Raw genomic sequence first — 19,235 nt, forward strand, 5'->3', positions numbered from 1 at the left:
GCCACGGTGGTAAGGAAATGAGTTAGAGGAGGACCATCCCCGGGGGACGCTGTGGTCCGGGACGGTCCGTAGTCCCTCTGGCCGTAATTCCAGTCTTGAGTCCCCAGGGGCTCCCTCCAGCGGGGAGCAGGGACGCGCGTGGCGGGGCGCGCGCCGACGCGGACACTCACGTGTACACACACACACACACACACACACACACACACACACACACGCAAACACGCACGCGTCCCCCCCCCCACCCCCCACCTCCTGCCACGGCCGGCTTCCTCCACCACCGGCTACCCTCCCCGGAGGAGGAGGAGAGGAGGAGGAGGAGGAGGACGAGGAGGGGGGGCGGGCCTCTTTCTCTTTAAAGAGCAGACGCAGCCTCGGGAGCCGAGCCGCGCGCAGCCAATCAGCGGGGCCGAGCGGCTCGAGCGCCCTGACGCCGCGCCAATCAGCGGCGGCGGGGGGCGGGGCCCCCGCAGGAGACACTATTGTTGATGAGGAGCCGCGGCGGCGGCGGCTGCTGCACCACCTCGTCGCGGGCCGCCGCTGCTGCCCGCGCGCCGCGCCCCCACCCCGGGTCCCTCCAGTCCGGCTTCGTCACCCGCCGCGGCTCAGGCCTCCCCTCGGGCCCCGAGCAGCCGGGTCCCGCCGCCCAGCACTCCCGACCCGCTGCCCGCGGGCCGCCGTCTCCGGGGCGGCGCGGGGCGGGGGAGGGAACCATGTCCCAGCGGGTGAGGCGCAATGGGTCTCCCACGCCCGCCGGCGCCCTCGCGGGTGGTGGCGCGGTCGGCCCGGCCGGGGGCCCCGGGAGCCGCCTGCAGCCCATGAGGGCGACCGTGCCGTTCCAGCTCAAGCAGCAGCAGCAGCAGCAGCAGCAACATGGCAGCCCCACGCGGGGCGGCGGCGGCGGCAACAACGGCGGCAACAACGGCGGCTGCGGAGGCGCTTCAGGCCCCTCGGGTGGCGGCGGCGGCGGCGGCGGCGGCCCGCGCACCGCCTCGCGCAGCACCAGCCCCACGCGCGGCGGTGGCGGCGGCGGCGGCGGCGGCGGGAGCGCGGCAGCGGCGGCGGCGGCGCGCACCAGCCCCACGGTGGCCACGCAGACGGGCGCGTCCGTGACGTCCACGCGCGGCACCAGCCCCACGCGCGGCACGGCGCCCGGGCCCCGAAGCAGTCCTCCGCGACCGCAGCCGCCGCCGCCGCCGCCGCCCCTGCTGGGCACCGTGTCGTCGCCCAGCTCGTCGCCCACCCACCTGTGGCCCGGCGAGGTGAGCGCGGCCCCACCGCCCGCCCGTGTCCGCCACCGGAGGAGGTCCCCGGAGCAGGGCCGGCCCTCGGCGGAGAAGAGGAGCCCCAGCGCCCCGGTGTGCAAAGCAGGTACGCGGAGGGCAGGGGGTCCCGGGGCGCGGAGCAGGGACTGCGGCGCTCCGGCGGGGCGGGGCGGGGCGGGGCGGGGCGGGGCGTGCGGTCCGCCACCCCCTGCGTCGTGCCCGAGCGAGCGGGTCGCCGCGGTGGAGGTGCAGCCGCTAACCTTGGGCCTGGACGGGTTTGTGGACGTCGTAACCCCCCCACCCTACCCCGGGGGGTCTGGCTTTTGCGTCGCTGCGGCTCACAGTGGCTAGAGGGTGAGGCTCGGGCTGGTCTGTCACTTTGGTTTCAGTGACGTGGTTAAGGCTTGCAAATAGCGCAGGGGTGCTGCTGCTGCTGCTGCTGCTGCTGCTGCTGCTGCTGCTGCTGCTGCTGCTGCTGCTGCTCGGTGTTTCTGTTCCACAAAACAGTTTCGGGGCTGGAGGACCGAATGCCACACAGCAAAGGCGGATTTGGGTCCTTGGAGAGTGGTGAAGCTGGGAGCCGATTTTTTTGTTTGTTTGTTTGTTTGTTTGCGTTTCGTAAGACGTAATGGTTAGCAAGAAGGGAGAAGTTAAGGTTGCTTTGGGGTGTGTGCATAGGTATATGTTTATGTATGTATGTGTTTGTGTGTATGTGTGTGTGTGTGTTTACCTACGCTCACATGCATCTACATATATACGTAAATGGCAGCTAGCTAGCCTGAGGGTTTGGGTGTATTTCTGAGATACTGGTTTTATTTCTCTCTTATTGTTTGCTTTTTTATTTTTTTTCCCCTCCCTGAAACAGCCTCACAAGCCCCGGCTGGCCTGGAAGTCGCTGTGTATCCCAGGCTGGCTTTGATCTGTCTGCCTCTGCCTCCCTAGTGCTGGGATTAAAGGCGTACCCATCATGACTGGCCCCCTCTTATTGTTGTGTACCTGACAGGTTTTTTTTTTTTTTTCTTTTTTTGGGGGGGGGCGGTGTGGTTTCGAGACAGGGTTTCTCTGTGTAGTTTGGTGCCTGTCCTGGAACTCACTTGGTAGCCCAGGCTGGCCTCGAACTCACAGAGATCCTCCTGCCTCTGCCTCCCGAGTGCTGGGATTACAGGCGTGCACCACCTCCCTCCACCAGGCTAATTCACTTTTTCCTAACCAGGTCAGTAATGTGAAGTGATTTAAGAAATGTAGAATAATGTAATCTCTTTACTTTTTTAAATAAATGTTTTAGAAGTTTTTATTACATCTTATTTCTTGTGTGTGCGCACGTGGTCGCCTGCGTATTTCCATGGCATCCAGTGGAGGTCAAGGGATAGCTTGTAGGAGTTTGGTCTTTCCTTCTGCCATGTGGGGTCCAGGACATCCAACTCTGGTTTCAGGCTTGATGGCCTGATGAGCCATCCCACCAACCCGGTGAAGGGTTTTAGACAATACCTCTTTAAGAAAGATTGCCCAGAAAATGTTTGGTAGTGTTTTCTAATTAGAACCAGAGAACAGTTTTAAACCTTTTGGGAATACAAAATGCTTCTGGGTCATTTTTCTTTCTGTTTTTGAAACAGGGCCCCCTGTAGCCTCCGCTAGACTGGAACTTACTATGTGGATAGGCTGTCCTCACTAACTGCCTCTGCCTCCTGAATGCTGGGGTTAAAAGTGGGCACTACTTTACCTAGCTACAAAATGCTTTTAAAAAATGTTAGGAGGACTCCTTCGCTTGCAGTGCTGGGCAAGTGGTTTTCATACAAGACCTCATTTCAGCGTTCACACTGGCCTTTATACAGGTTAAGAACAAGTGGTGGCCGGTGAGATGTGACTCAGCTTGTACTCCAGAGAACATGCCTTCAAATTATATCAAGGAAAATAGCTTCTAGTATATAAGAGCATGTCTGGAAAATGCACTGCACACCAAAATTACATGTGTGTAGTTGTTGAATCTGCTGAACAAGATTTCTGCAGTTTGCCTTTGACTTTCCGGAGCCGGGATAGTGCATCTGGTAACATGGAAGATGAGCTGCTTAAGCGGGCAAGGGATGCGGAGGAGGAGGCAGGGCCCCTCAGTCTGATTGCAGAATATATCCCTCTTACAAGTTGATACTCAGCACACCCCGAGGAGAACTTGGTTAGGTTAAATGGTCAAAATGTCAAGGAGGGTGCCCCTTTCCATTGGTTTCTAGGAGGCCTTATTTCCAGGGATTCCAGGCTCATTCATATTTTCCAAAGCCCTCCCGCCCCTCAAAAACCAAAACAACCAAAACCCGAGAGAAATGAGTAGGTAACTCTTTAACTAGGTGTGAGGGATATGGCTTGTTAGTAGGCCTTTCAGTCTTACTGAGGTGTAAATGCCTGATGGCTTCTCTTTTGGAATATATTCTTGTTACACTCTAGTTACATCTGTACAAAGTGGGGAGAATATTTTCAGTTTTAGATCTTTCTAGCACAGACTGCTGTGACTAAATCATTCGAGGTTTTATATGACTAAATCTAGAAAGAGACACTGTGGTTGCCAGACCCCCTTTTTGATTAAAGAGTCCCACCAGTTTGCAAGCTTAATGAAATGTAAAAGCTCTTACTGTAGAAACGAAGGTGCTTTTTTTTATGTAGGTCTGTAACCCTCACGTGACCTAAATGCTTGAGTTAATTCCATGAGGTTGCTAGCTTTTAGGGGTCTCATTGTGTGAGCAGAGTATCCCATCTGCGCTAGAGGTCCAGTATCACAGAGTTCCTAAGTTGGAGATCTTGGGATCTCTAGCTGGTTGATTATTTCTCTGGGAGCTAATCACTGACTGATAAAGAATGTCTTTCTCTTGACTGTGATGAAGTTCCCCCAAGCACTCGTGTAAATGGCCGATCTCTCAGTACCTGCTGTTTTCTTTGCTAAGTGGCTCGTCTGAAGGTAACTAGGCAGTGGGCTAATTGTGAAGTTTATTTGTGCTTTTCCTTTTACATGACTTTATCTAATTCCATTAAAGGTGAAGAGGCAGCATCTGAACAGTTGGGTACCTGTGTTCAGTCAGCCAATGTGGTATAGAGAAGTGAATAACATGTCAGTGATAGAGTCCACGGTTGCATAAAGTTTCTTTATTCATTGTGTGTGTGTGTGTGTGTGGCGTGCATGTGTGGGTACACACACGCTATGGTCACATATGTGATGGTCCAGATGGCAGTCTGCTGGAGTCTGGCCTGTTTTTCTGCCCTTGGTTCCAGAGGATTGAACTCAGGTCATCAGGCATGGTGACAGACACCTTTACCTGCTGAGCCATCTCACCAGTTTTGGTTTTATTTAGGTTTTCATTACATTTTATTAATTTTAATCTGTGTGTGTGTGTGTGTGTGTGTGTGTGTGTGTGTGTGTCTGTGTGTCCGTCCTCATGGATGCCAGGGTTCATGTTGCATTTTTCTAATTATTATTTATCAATAAAAAATCAGGAGTCAGATAATGGGGTAAGAACTTGAATGATCAGAACAGTGGTGGAGACACCACCAGTGACCTCCTATCTCTTCCGTTTCTCCATCCAAAAAGGACTGAGATCTTCTCTAAGCCCTGCCGTATTACTTCCTGTCTGTCTATCTATCCTCAGTCCTCCAAAACCTCTATGGTTAATTTTGGTCAGCTGGTAGCTAGCTCTGACCTCTGATTCAAAGCAAACTTTATTGTCAGAATGCAATCAAAATATCACAACAGGTTAATGTGTGGAGGTCAGGGGGCAACCTTTGGGAGCTGATTCTTTCTTCCCACCATGAAGATCCCAGTGATCAAACTTGTTAAGCTTGGTGGCGGGCATCTTTCTCCCTGCAAAGCCATCTCTGGCCCCCTCCTTTTATTTTTAATCAACTAATAATCATTTATCTTTATGAGATACTGTTTGTTTTCTGTACATAAATACATCATAGAATGATCATTTTAGGCAAATTGATATATCATCTACCATTTCATACTTAGTATTATGATATATGTAAGATTTAAGTATATCTAAGATCCATTTTATTTTATTATTATTATTATTATTATTTTTTTTTTTGGTTTTTTCGAGACAGGGTTTCTCTGTGTAGCTTTGTGCCTTTCCTGGAACTCACTGTGGAGACCAGGCTGGCCTCGAACTCACAAAGATCCACCTGCCTCTGCCTCCCAAGTGCTGGGATCAAAGGCGTGCGCCACCACCGCCCGGCCTAAGATCCATTTTAAAAAATTGTGTGTGTGTGTATGTATACAAACACATGTGTTACCCATTATTGTGGAGATGAAAGGACAGTTTTCAGGCAATTTTCTGTTTTCCCGTGCTGATTCTGGGGATTGATCTCAGGTCATTGGGTTTGGCGGCAAGTACCTTTACCCTTTGGGCTGTCTTGCTAGCTGTAAAATCCACTGTAATTCAGTAGACTACTGTACAGTTGAGGGGTTAAAGGTGCTGTCTATTTGAAAGTAAAGTCTACCTGTAACTTTTGACTCCTCCTAAACTTAACAGCTAAAAATCGGCCTGCAGTTATCGGAAGGCTTACTAGAAATAGAAACATTAAATTTAACCTATTTTGTTTATTATATATTTTATATGTGATGAAATAAAATCCATGGGAACTTAGATGACTTTTTACTGCCGCAGGCAATGTGCCAGAGAGACGAAGCGCTCAGGTGGAGGTGGTCGCATCCTGCTCTTTTCTGGAAACTTGAGCTCACTGCAGTAGCCGCAGAAGGTGGCCTCTGCTTTATCACAGCAGTGCTGTGATGCCATAGTGAATTGTGTGTAGTTACGGTTTGACACTGTATTCTCATTGCTAACCTACACTTCTCTGGAGAATAGAGCCATGCTTGGGGTTTGCATGTGTAGGGATTGACAAGTGTTAACTTTTTATAATAGGTTTATGTGTTTTACAGTAGTGATAAAACAGACTACTATCACTTGCAGGTAGTAGTAAAACATGGGGTACACATTTTATGCCTTTGTGGTTGATATAAGCCAACATTTAACCTATTTTGTGATATTTCTAGTCTATGCAGTGGTTCTATGAGCTTTTTCAAATTTTTGCAGTCTCCACCACCAAAATCCTATGAAAATGGACCTGAGCAGTTCAGACCTGTGTGATTCAGTGTTAACTGCACATTACTAATAGCCATAGCCATCTATGAATCTCTGCCATCTGGCTGTCCCTTGTGTTCTTTATAACAAATTGGTAATGTGTATAAATGAATTATTTTTCTGAGTTCTGTAAACCACTCTGGAGTATTACCAAACCTTAGAAGGTGTTCCTGTGATCTGTTTTTTTGTTTGTTTTTGTTTTTTGAGACAGGGTTTCTCTGTGTAGCTTTGCGCCTTTCCTGGATCTCGCTTTGTAGACCAGGCTGGCCTCGAACTTTCTCTTAGAGAAGGTGGCTTTTGTTGTTGTTGTTGTTTGTTTTGTTTTTCGAGACAGGGTTTCCCTGTGTAGCCCCTTGTTGTCCTGGATCTCACTCTGTAGACCCAGGCTGGCCCTGAACTCAACAGAGCTCTGCCTGCCTCTGCCTCCCGAGCGCTGGAATTAAGGGTGGCTTTTGACTTTGGTTGGAAAAGGAAGAACCAACCTTGACAGTTGTCTTAGAGGAGTGCCAGTACATGCCATGTTCAGTCGTGTGTCACTTAAAATACACTCTAGGGGAGTACCGGAGTAGGCAAAGAGTAGAAGGACATCCTTCAGAACGACCCTGAGAAAAATAACGTGAACTGTTGCAGTGGGAACTGAAGTGAACCAGTGTTCCCATAGTTAATATTTGCTCCGGAGCCAGACTGCCATGGTTCAGATCCTGCCGTGAGTGCACTGACTGACTAGCTGTTGAACTTAGGCAGGTTGTTCACTGCCTGCAGCAGAGGATGGTCAGGAGGATACAGTTCTTGTAGCCTGTGTGTGGTAGTGCTCGCCCTTAATCCCAGCAGTTAGGACAGAGGAGGGAAGTATCTCTGTGAGTTCAGATTAGGCTGGTCTACATAAGGAGTTCCAGACTCTGCCTCAAAAACAAAAACTTAAAAAAAGATCCTTGTAAACTGACTATAGGGTATAGTCTTTTTCGTGTTAGGTATTTCTATATCATCTTTGCCATCTTCCAGAGGCAAATGTTAATTTATTATTTGTTGTATTAATGTTCTTATTACGGTATGGGTTGTAGTGTAGGTTTAGGATGAATGAAGTAAGAATTTTGAGATGGAAGAATCTAGAGGGTAGTAATTTACAAAGGCATCAACACCTGAATTGAGATGTGGGAATGGTATCCATGGGAATGATCAAAACGACATTTTGTTTTGTTTTTTCCAAGACAGGGTTTCTCTGTGTAGCTTTGGAGCCTATCCTGAAGATGGTCTCGAACTCACAGAGATCCACTTGCCTCTGAATACTGGGACGACAGGGCATCACCACCTCCTGCCCCAAATGACCTTTTGTTGTGGTAATGTGTTGGATGTAGGGATTGAGAAAAGGAATTGAGGATGGCAGTTGGATTGGTTCTACTAATTGCTGGGAAGCTAATTTGGAGTAAAGAAAGAAGCTGAACTCTTAGACACCTTTTGTGCCTTCCTTCAGGAAATCTATGTAATTTTCTATAATGTGGCTAGTAACACTTTTAGAACTCGTGGGTGAAGTTTGAAAAGGTGATTAGAAATTGGGACTCACTCATTTCGGTTCAGAATGCATCTTCCATTAAACACTTTCTGCTGAGTGTTTGCATAGAGACACACCTGAAAGAACCGATGGCTGGAATGTATGTTCAGTGATGGAGACAAGGCTAGGGTAGAACTCTGGAAGGAAACAAGCATGTCAGGGTGTGGGTTTCTGTTTCTTGAGACAAGGGTTCACCATGTAGCCCAGGCTTGGCCTTGACTCGCCAGCCCCAGCTTCCCCAGGGTTGGAGATTGCAGGTGTTCGAGATCATGCCCGCTTGAAAGAGCGAACAGCCAGAGAGGAACTCTGGGAACTCAGTAGGAGGAGAGAGAGATTAGTACCGAGAAAGTGGAAGGCAAGCCTGTGTTTAAGGCAGACGTGTTAAAGAGTTTTTAGATTCTGTGAAGAGAACGATAAGCATGGCTTTTGAATTGACATGTAGGTCAGTTGATGATGGCTGAAAGCAGTGTGGGTCACAGAGCAGATCAAAGTAGTGAGTGAGGGGATAGAGACTGTGTCAGAACACCACAGCATTTTAAGAAGAGAAGGTTTCATTGTTTGTTTTCTTTTTCTGGTTGTTTGTTGACTCCCCCCTTTTTGTTCACAGTTTGATAGTATGGTCCATTGTATTGGGAAAATTTTATGGTCTCAGTGTATGAGGAAGCTGGTCACATTGAGTGTGTAGTCAGGAAACACAAGGACAGATAGAAGGAAACAAACACAGACAGTGACTGATGCTCAATTCCTCTTCTCCTTTTTATTCAGTTCAGGATCCCAACCCATAGAAGGATGCTGCCCATATTTAGAGTGGGTCGTTCTACCTCAATTAATTGGGTCTAGAAACTCCCTCATAGACATGCCCAGAGGTTTATATCCTGAGTGATTGTAGAGCCAAGTTAACAATACAATACAAATCCACCCCTGTAACCTGCTACCCAAATACCACTTTTAAGCCATAATCGCCCCTCCCCTCGTTCCCATAGGCTCTGGGGAAACAGTTCTCTAGGTAGGGGATTGCTAGTGTAGGGCACCTGTTCTTCAGCGCAGTCTCAATTTAGACACTCAAGTGAATTTAACAAGATGGAACCTTCAGTGGGCGGAGTCTTGCTGTCAGGGCACCTTTCCTAATATCCCAAATGGTTCTTACTTATTTTTTAATGGGGGCTAAGCTTTTTAACAAGACAGCTGCTTTTAAAACTGCCTTGTTTGTAACTTTGTAGTCACACTCTTTCCCTTACCAAATTGTGTGTTTTCTCATCTCTCTGCTGTACCTGTTGCTCTCTTTCCTATAGACCTGAATGAAAGTAGTGAGTAGTAACCATGACACAGCCTGAATGCTATTTGCCTTGGAATTTTCCTCTGCCAAACACAGTAGTTCACCACTTTCGAATTTAATACCACTCAAGTTCTTAGGACATGGGCAGAGTGCAGCCAGGTTCTTTGCCAAAATAGAACCTGAACAGACTGCAGCCCAAATCCTGTTAGAGTCCTCATTCTCCTTTGAAACCTCCTGAGCCAGGTCCTCATTGCTCGAGCCTATCTGAGGAGTCTTTCAGGCTCCATCAGAATGACCTGTTGGGCTGACCGTGCTTACGGAGTTTGAAAGTCTTGTAGCCCAGGGTCCTGAACTCTTCCACATTCCTCCTCCAAACCAGTTCCTAAGAGCCAGAGTCAGGGTTGTCACTGGCCCTCCACCACCCTGTCCTGTGACACTGGCCTGTCAGGGTTGTCACTGGCCCTCCACCACCCTGTCCTGTGACACTCTCCCGTCACTTGTTGCTGAGACAGAGTACCTGACTAAAGCAACTTAAGAACGGAATTGTGTTGTCTCAGGATGTGAGGGTCAGTTCAGTAACTCGGAGGAATGGTCACCATGTGAGGGTCGGTTCAGGACGGAAGAGGAATGGCAAGGCAGGAATGTGAAGGGATGGTGACATTGGGTCTGCCGGTGCCACTTTGCTTTTTATTTTATTTTTTATTTTTTTGCTTTTTATTTTTTATTCAGTCCAGGACCCCAGCCCATGGACTGGTGTGACCCACAGTTAGGGTAGACCTTCCCACACCAGTTAACACAGTCTAGACCTGTCTCTTAGCATGCTCACTGGCTTGTCTCCTGAGTAATTTAAGATCCTGTCAGGTTCACAGTGACTATGAACCCTTTTAAATTGCTCCGTGTGGTGATATTTTGTTTGTGCTCTGACAAATAAAGCTTGCCTGGAGATGAGAGTGCAGAGCTAGCCACTAGTTAAGCCTAGAGGCCAGGCGGTGGTGGCACACACCTTTACACCCAGCTGAAGAGTTGTTGTTCAAGGCCACTCTGCGCTGCACAAGATTGATCCAGTCTAAAAGAGAACCAGCAGGTAGGTGGCGGCTCACCCCTGGAAGAAGGCTCTAGTGACTGGCTCCTTTATTTCTCTCAGATTTACCCCCATACCAGTTTACCGATTGGAATTGGCGCTACAGCTCTGAGGTCAGAGGAAGGCAGCCAACGGAACGAGGCGGTGTTCGTTTGTTACAGGACGAGGGCTCTCAGCATGCGTTCGCAGGACAAAGTGCAGGTCCAGGGCGGACGCTCATGAAAGGTGGACAGGTGATGGGCTCTAGCACGGAGTCCAGAAGTCTCAGAAACCACTGACACCACCTTTCACTTACTAAGGAGGGAAACGGGTGTGGGTGTGGTTCAGGATGACAGACAACAGCAAGGGAAGGAAGTCGAGAAAGGCGGCGGCGGCGGCGGCGGCTTCTGTCTTTAACGGACTGGGAGAAAAAATAGCATGCTTGTCTGCTTAAAAAAGACATTTTAGAAATGCTGCATTTTAAAATTAACCTTTTCATCAGGTCTAATCACAGACTACCTGTAAACAATGAAGTCACCAATAGCACTGCACTTGTAATCAAGGCACACTTCTATTGTCTCCCCTGCAGCCCTTAGAGCAAGAATTTCCACCTCTTGGGACTCTTTCATGTCTAACATTCAGACATGCGTATGACGTGTTGATCAAATCTGCCTCCCCTTTCCGCCTCTTGGGGCTCATTTTTGGTGCTTATTTATTGTTGTTTTAAGAAGGTTTTTCCTCAGTCTGTGGTCTATTCCTACAGAAAATGCAGGCTTACCGGTGGCCTTAGTTAGTGTTCTGTTACTGGGAAGAGACACCATGACCACGGCAACTCCTGTAAAGGAAGACATTCAGTTGGGGCTGGCTGACAGTTCAGAGGTTCAGTCCATTATCATTATGGTGGGGAGCATGGCAGCATGCAGGCAGATGTGGTGCTGGAGAGGTAGCTGAGAGTTCTCCGTCTGGGTCAGCAGCAGCAGGAAGAGAGAGTGCCACATTTGTTTTGGTTTGAGCATCTGAGACCTCACAGCCCACCCTCAGTGACACACTTCCCCCAACAAGGCCACGCCTCCTAATAGTGCCACTCTATGAGCCTGTGGGGCCATTTTCTTTCGGACCACGACACAGTGGTTACTCATTATTAATATTTAAATTCTGACTGTGCAGGTGCTGTTTGTATCAGAACCTTGTGGTGTGCTGTAGTTGTGTGTCTTCCTTGATAATGTTTTATATTCCTTGAGGTGAATTGCTTTGTTGTCTTTATTTTCTGTTATCTAACAAATTTATTCTGGAACTTGATAATGGAAACTTTGAAATATTTAAAAATGTATCAGGTTTCCACCTGTCTTCGGAACTGTTCTATTGTGAAGTGACACCATGACCAAGGCAACTCTTTTTTTTTTTTCCTTAAATAATTTATTTATTCTTATTTTATGTACATTGGTGTTTTTCTTGCATGTATGTCTGTGTGAGGGTGTCAGATCTTGGAGTTACAGACAGTTGTGAGCTGCCATGTGGGAGCTGGGAATTGAACCCAGGTTCTCTGGAAGACCAGTCAGTGCTCTTAACTTCTGAGCCATCTCTCCAGCCCCTAAGGCAACTGTATTATAAAAGAAAGCATTTAATTGGGGCCTTGATTACAGTTTCAGAGGCTTAGTTCATTATCATCATGGTGGGGAGCATGGCAGTAGGCAGACATGGTGCTGGAGAAGTAGCTGAGAGCTACATCTTGATCTGCAAGCAGACAGACAGAGAGAGAGAGAGAGAGAGAGAGAGAGAGAGAGAGAAAGAAAGAGAGAGAGACACACACGAAAGGAAGGAAGGGAGAGAGGGGGGAGAGACTAGGCCTGGCATTGGCTTTTGAAACCTCAAAACCTACTCCCAGAGACACATTTCCTCTAGCAAGGCCTTATCTACTCCAACAAGGCCACACCTTGTAATCCTTCTCTAATATTACTACTCTCTGGTGATTAAGCAAATATATGAGCCTGTGGTAGCCCTTCTTATTCCAACCACCACACCACACCACTCTTTCATTCTGTTCCAAACTGGCCTGTGGATCTGGTCTATGACATGGTTATTATCCTGGAACTTCCCTGAGAATTCTCTTTGTATATTCTGTTTGGATACTCTTAATTTTGGCAAATACTGCACTTACAGGTGTCCACCACCACTCATGGTTTATACATTGATGGGGATCAAACTCAGGGCTTCCTGCATGCTAGGCAAACACTAAGTTGAGCTATTCTCCAAGCCCTCTAATATTCTTTCACATTAAAGTTGTTGTGAATTTATTGAGTTAAATCTACCTTCAGCTTATTGATTAGAAGTGTGATATTTTTAATTGGTCCGTTTCTATTTGTGAGCTTAAAGTAGTAATATTTTTGGGTGAGGGAATAAAATGAAGTATTTTTGGAGCTCTTGCCTTCAGAGAGCTAACTCTGTAATTGTGCAGTTTGTCTTGCTTACCAAAATGTCTCCCCCTCATTTCGTCCACCCGCCCTTTCTTTCTTTGCAGTTACGTGACTACGTTGAAGTTTATAAGTAGTAAAAATACAATAAGCATTTACTCCTGTTTGATTTCCAGATCATGTCATAGAAATCTAGTTGACCGTTTGTTATAAGAAACAGTTTTGGGTGATTCTGTATTTGTACAAATGTGACTGCCCCATAAGTTTATTACAGACTAAAGATGATGGTGAACATTTACATTATTTTCAGCCTTTTTTTAATTACAAAGAAATGAGTTTCAGTGTAATGTTTTCATACATATCATCTTTTTGTTGTCCTTTCTCACTCCTTGATCCCCCACTCCCTTCTCCCAGATAGTTTGCCTTCTGTTTTCATGATGCATATTTCCCAGTAACACCCCCACCCCCATTTTTGAGACAGGGTCTCAGCCTTCTCTGACCTCAAACTCACTGTGTAGTTAAGGATGGCCTTGAACTTCTTATGCTTTAGTCTCTGCCTCCTAACGCGGGGATTATAGGTGTGTCCACGATGTTTATGCAGCGCTAGGAGCACTCTACCAACCAAGCTACACCCCTAGCCCACTTTCCACTTCTTTTAAGATAGGGTCTCAAGTAGCCTAGGCTAGCCTTGAGCTCAATAGGTAGCCTCTGCTTCCCAAGTGCTGAGATTACAGGTTTGTACCGCCATGTCCATTATTACCCTCTCTTGTGCCTTCCTCCTGACTCTTTAGAGCTTTGTCCTTCTCTAGTGTCCTTTCTCCTTTTGTGTTGTGTGTGTGTGTGTGTGTGTGTGTGTGTGCGCACAGATAATACAAATGTGGTATTTTTCTTTCTGAATCTGGCCTATTTTGCTTAACGTCTTTTTCTCCAGTCTAATTTCTGAATGTCATAATTTCATTCTTATAAACTGAATGAAATTCCACTTTGCATATGTACCATGTTTTCTTCATCTATTCATCTGGTGGGGGCGTTTAGGCTGGCTGATACACTTCTTAGCTACTGTGAAGATGGTAGCAAGAAATAAGGATGTGCACATCTCTGGGGGCTGATTTACATCCTTTGGTTATGGTGTACCTCTGTGATATGACAGTTTTCTCTTTTCTTTTGAGGAATCTCATTAATCTCGGTGGCTGGCAGCTAAGTGTCCAAGCAGCGCTTGTTGCAAGGGTTCTTCTTTGCCCACATCCTCACCAGCTTTTGTTGGCACTGTCTTCTTGGTGACGGTCATTCTGAACAGGGTGGCATGAGGTCTCAAAACAGCAGTGGTGGTGGTGGTGGGTGCATCTTCCTCGTGGCTAAAGAGTTGAACTCTTTTCCAAATATTTAACACCCACTTGTACTCGTTTTGGGAGCTGGAGTTCTTACAGATTCTACATATTAATCTCCTGTTAGTGTAGTTGGTAAAGATTTTCAGACAAGGTTCCGTGGGCTACTGAGAAGAATGCATTCTATTTTTGTTGAATGGGATACTATATAGATATGTTAGGTTCATTTGATCTGTGGTGCAGTTTAACTTTGAAGTTTGTTTGTTGATGATTTTGTTTGTTTGAAAACCCTGTTGAAGATGACAGGGGTATCAAAGTCATCTATAATTACTGCGTCAGTATCTGTCAGACTTTTAATGCCCATTAGCGTTTGTTACATTTAATTGGGAGCCCCAACATCTAGCACAGTAAATTTATATTTTTATTTATCTATCTATCTATCTATCTATTTATTTATTTATTTACTTTAAATTTTTTTTTGAGCTGAGGATCGAACCCAGGGCCTTGTGCTTGCTAGGCAAACGTTCTACCACTGAGCTAAATCCTCAACCCTACATTTTTTATTTATTAATATGTAGTGACCTTCATCTCTGATTAATTTTGTTTTGAAGTCTGCCTTTCCAGATATAATAATAGTCATGTCAGCTTGCCTCTGCCTCCCAAGTGCTGGGATTAAAGCTGTGTGCTACCATCACCCAGCTAGATAGGTTTTGATCTAGTCAGGCAATCTGCATGTCTTTATTGGTGAGTTAAGACTATTTGCTTTTTAAGGTTCTTGAGACATACTTACTGATTTCTGTAATCAGTTTCTTGGTTGGGTTCTTTCTCCCTTATTTATAGGGATTTGCTTGTACTATGTTGGACATGATTGCTAGTTCTCGTTTATACATCTATTCCTCTCATGAAATTATTTTCTGTGCTCTTCAAGATTGAATAGTATTCCTTCCAGCATGTCCAGCAGTGCTGCTTTAGTTTGTGCATGTCATGAATGTCCCCTGTCTTCTCCCAGTTTAAAGATTCATTTATTGTGTGCACCACAGGAGATGAGAGGGACTTGCAGGAATCTGTTCTTTACTCCCCATATGGGTCCTAGGGTCAATCTCAGGTTGTCAGGCAAGCTCCTTGGCCCACTGTCAGCCTTCTCACCAGCTCCCTTCCCTTAATTTTACAGACACTGCCGGAGGGGTGGTACAGAGGAAACAGCCATTTGGTCACAAGGCAGTTTAGGGAGTGAGAGCAAGCTGGGCCATTTCAGTTTAGCTGGCCACTCTAAGAAATGGTCTTGCCGCCCTTATTCTGCTTGCTTTTGGTGTCTGGAGGTAATGGTTGGTGAAGAGACTGGGTGAAGTAGACACCTAGTACAGCTGAGCCACAGAGAAAGAGCATTGAGTGACATTTCAGAGTGACTACAAGGAGGGCAAGCCGTGTTGTCAGAAGTAAAATGTCTGTCCTGTCCTGTCTTCTGTGTATGTTCAGCAAGTCAGTTCTAATTGTTTTGTTTGTTTTTTTGAGAAACGTCATCTATCTTAGGATTTCTCTGAGTTCGGGGCCAGGGTGGTCGACAGAGTGAGTTCCAGGATAGCCAGAGCTGCAGAGTAAGCGCGTTTCAGAAAAAGAACAAAGCATTGCTTATTGTAGCAGGGGTTGGGTGGGGAGCCCTTTCGTCTTTTAAAGAACAAAGTACTTGCTGTCTTAGGATGTCTGTTGCTGTGAAGAGACACCATGACCACAGCAACTCTTACAAGGAAAACATTTAATTGAGGGTGGCAGCTTACAGTTTCAGAGGTTCAGTCCATTATCATCATGGGGTGGGACATGGCGGAGTGCAGGCGGACATGGTACTGGAGAAGGACTGAGTTCTGCATCCTGATCTGGAGGCAACAGGGGGGACTGTGTCCCACACTGGGTGGAGCTTGAGCATATGTGACCCACTTCCTCCAACAAGGCCATACCACCTAATATTAGTGCCCCTTCCTATGGGCCAAACATTCACACACATGAGTCTGTGGGGCCGCACCCATTCAAACCACCTCATGTCAGTCATGTGACGTGTGGGTGGTCTTTGTTTCAGTGCCGAAGTGTAACATTGTTCTGTTTCAGTTGTGGGAAATACTAGTGTTGATAACAACCAGGAGGATACAGTTTGCTCTGCTGACTTTGTTTCTGTAACTGAAGCAGAAGATGATTCCCTCCTAAATTCTCTAGTTCATTTTTTTCTGGAAGCTATTCTGTTAATTGAATTAAATTTGAAATATAAAAAATTATTCCTGGAAATATTTGGCAAAGAAGAGACATAGCTGAGAAAAAGTTCTTTATATCGTTTTAGATGGAGTTTTTAGGCATGTCATTGTGAAAGTATTTTCTTAAACCATCCTCCAGAAAGAGGAAAAAACAAACAAGCAAACCCATACTAGATGAACATTGCCATTTGCTTGTTCTGGAGAGGGTAGGGTGAGTGGTGATGGCTAGCTCAGGCTAGCCCTGATCTTAGGATCCTTGTGCTTCCAGTGAAGGAATCACAAGTGCATGCTGCTTTGTGTGGCTTCCTTCCCTCCTTAGCTTTGAAATCTTTAACCACTGAATGCCCTATTGGCCCAAAATCGGAGCAGTGTGAAAGCAATTGCCTCGTACGATTTCTCCGATTCTTTCTGTTGTTTGCTAAGGTGGTGGTTTCCAGGGCTATGGTAGTAAATGCCAGTCCAGCCTTTAAACTCAGTAGAAAGATAGTAGGATTGGGAAATCTCTGAGTAACCGAGAACGGATAGATCTGGTGACAAGATAAAATGCTTTCCAGGATTCTTCCACTGAATGATTCATGTCAGTGAGGTTGGCCTCTTTCTGAACTACTCTCGTTCTTGCACCTTATTCAGTGAGGCAGGGTTTGTTTAGGAAAACAGCTCACCAGTGTGGTTAGTCTTGCTCACTGCTTGCTCCAGGAATTCTGTCTTTACCTTCTGAGGCTGGAATTACAGGTGGGTGGCCATGCCCGCTTGCCTTTACATGGGTTTTTGGGTAGCAGCACTTTAACCACTGAGCCGTCTTCCCAGGCCCTGTTTGACTTTTTGAGATACAAACTTTGTTCATTTTTGCTGGAATTCTGTTCTCTATGTATGCATCATAATTGAATACATATTAAATATATAAGAAAGGTGGCAGGAAATGAGAGGGAGGTATATGTATAGCTTAATATTTGAAATTCTAACACACTCGTGTATTATAGCAGAGACAACTCTTTTTTTTTTTTTTTTTGGTTTTTCGAGACAGGGTTTCTCTGTGTAGTTTTGCGCCTTTCCTGGAACTCACTTGGTAGCCCAGGCTGGCCTCGAACTCACAGAGATCTGCCTGGCTCTGCCTTCTGAGTGCTGGGATTACAGGTGTGCACCACCACCTGGCTTCTAGTTTTTAAAAAATATTTTTATTTTATTGCTTATTTGTTCATATATGTATATGTTTGTAGGCACCCTCAGAGGGCATTGGACCCCCTGGACTTACAGGTGATGATAAGCCATCTGATTTTGGGGTGCTGGAAACCGAACTCCAGTCCTCTGGAAGACCAACATGCCCCTTAACTGCTAAGTCATCTCTCCATCACCTAATTAATTGTGTGTGTGTGTGTGTGTGTGTGTGTGTGTGTGTGTGTATGTGTGTGTGTGTGTGCGCGCGCGTGCTGTGGTGTGAATGTGGAAATCAAAACACAACTTTGGAAACTGTTCTCGTCCACCTCTTCATGCGTTGCAGGGATCAAAGAAGTTGTCAGGTTTAATTTACATTTTTATAAGTACTGAAAAGACTTCTACCTGTGTGTGGTGGGTCAAGCCTGTAATCTTTCCAAGGCCAGCCTGGTTTATCTAGTGAGTTCCAAACTAGCCTGGTCTACAAAGTGAGACCCTCGTCTCAAACAATCCAAAAAAAAAATCTTAAGGATCCAAAAGAAAAGAATGCTGTAAAGACTTCATTTGTAGAGAAGGAAGCTGGAAGTTCAGAGCGAAGCTGCACCCCCAAAGCCAAGAACTTGCGTTCAGTAATTAGCAGCTTGGGGGATTTCCTTCCTTTCCTTTTATTTTTTCCTTTTTCTTCCCCCTCACCCTTAATTCTTTTCTTGATTATTTTTGAGACATGTCTATTGTGTAGCCTAGATTGACTTTGAGCTCATTCCTCCTGGAATGCCCTTCCATGCCCAGCCATGCCCTTCCATGCCTAGCCATGCCCTGCCATACCCAGCCATGCCCTTCCATGCCTAGCCATACCCAGCCATGCCCTTCCATGCCTAGCCATGCCCTGCCATACCCAGCCATGCCCTTCCATGCCTAGCCATACCCAGCCATGCCCTTCCATGCCTAGCCATGCCCTGCCGTGCCATGCCCTGCCATGCCATGCCCAGCCATGTCCTGCCATACCCAGCCATGCCCAGCCATGTCCTGCCATACCCAGCCAGCCCAGCCAGTTGAGGGATTTAATCTAGTCTGCTGACAGAGCCTGTGTTTTCACCACTGTATTCTACTGCCTGTTTGTAGGCATACCAGGGGGTGAGGTAGGAAGGGTAGTCCCTGGCAAAGTTGGGCAAGGTTCAGATGCTGTATTAAGATAAACCATTTTTTAAAAGGTAAATATGTTAATTATTTTCCTATAGGCATTCCACAGTGTATAGATTGTATACTATTTTTGTCAGAAAAAAGTGAAAACTGTAAGAACAACCAAACTGCTGTAGTGATGGTCGTGGGAAACAAAGTGTTAAGTGGTATTGAATCGTCTAGGAGTGCTGTCCCTCAGGACCTTCGCTTCTCATCTCTCCAGCTGAACCAGTCTTCAGATACTTGAGTTCTTCCCTCCTTTTCAGATGTCATCTTGTCCAAGCCTTCTGTAACGTGTGTGTAAAGTATCAGCCCCACACAGAACGCTTCTCCCTTCCCTGTGCTGCAGGTGTTAGCACCTGGTGTGTTTGTTGGCTTCATGTGTCTCACGTCCTCTGTTAAAGCAGAAGCTTCCCAACCGCAGAGACCTTTTTCTTCTCTTCATTTCCGTATCTGTAATAGATGGTCAGTGAATGACTACCATGGAAATGAGGCAACCCTGAAGGGTCAGTTGGGAAAGCTGGTCCAGATTGGAGTGCACTCTTTCAGTGTGTAAGGCGGGCAGTTCTATACAGGTCACATGGAAGGAGAAAGAGTTGAAGCGAAAGATGTGGATGTTAACATGCACAGTATCGTGAGTACATTGGCTGCCTAATTC

At 46.6% G+C, this 19,235-nt stretch overlaps 1 protein-coding gene across 1 annotated transcript in view; it reads left to right on the forward strand.

The window, feature by feature from the left end:
• The first annotated feature begins 462 nt into the window (after positions 1–462).
• Fam117b (family with sequence similarity 117 member B) overlaps positions 463–19,235 on the forward strand; it is a 71,897-nt gene continuing 53,124 nt past the window's right edge. Inside the window, exon 1 of the mRNA XM_036173148.1 lies at positions 463–1,368. Coding sequence (XP_036029041.1) covers positions 486–1,368 — 883 coding nt within the window. The 5' untranslated portion in view covers positions 463–485. The remainder of the gene's footprint in view (positions 1,369–19,235) is intronic.

The sequence above is a fragment of the Onychomys torridus genome, chromosome 23 (assembly GCF_903995425.1).
Source record: "Onychomys torridus chromosome 23, mOncTor1.1, whole genome shotgun sequence".
In the NCBI taxonomy this organism is placed as follows: domain Eukaryota; kingdom Metazoa; phylum Chordata; class Mammalia; order Rodentia; family Cricetidae; genus Onychomys; species Onychomys torridus.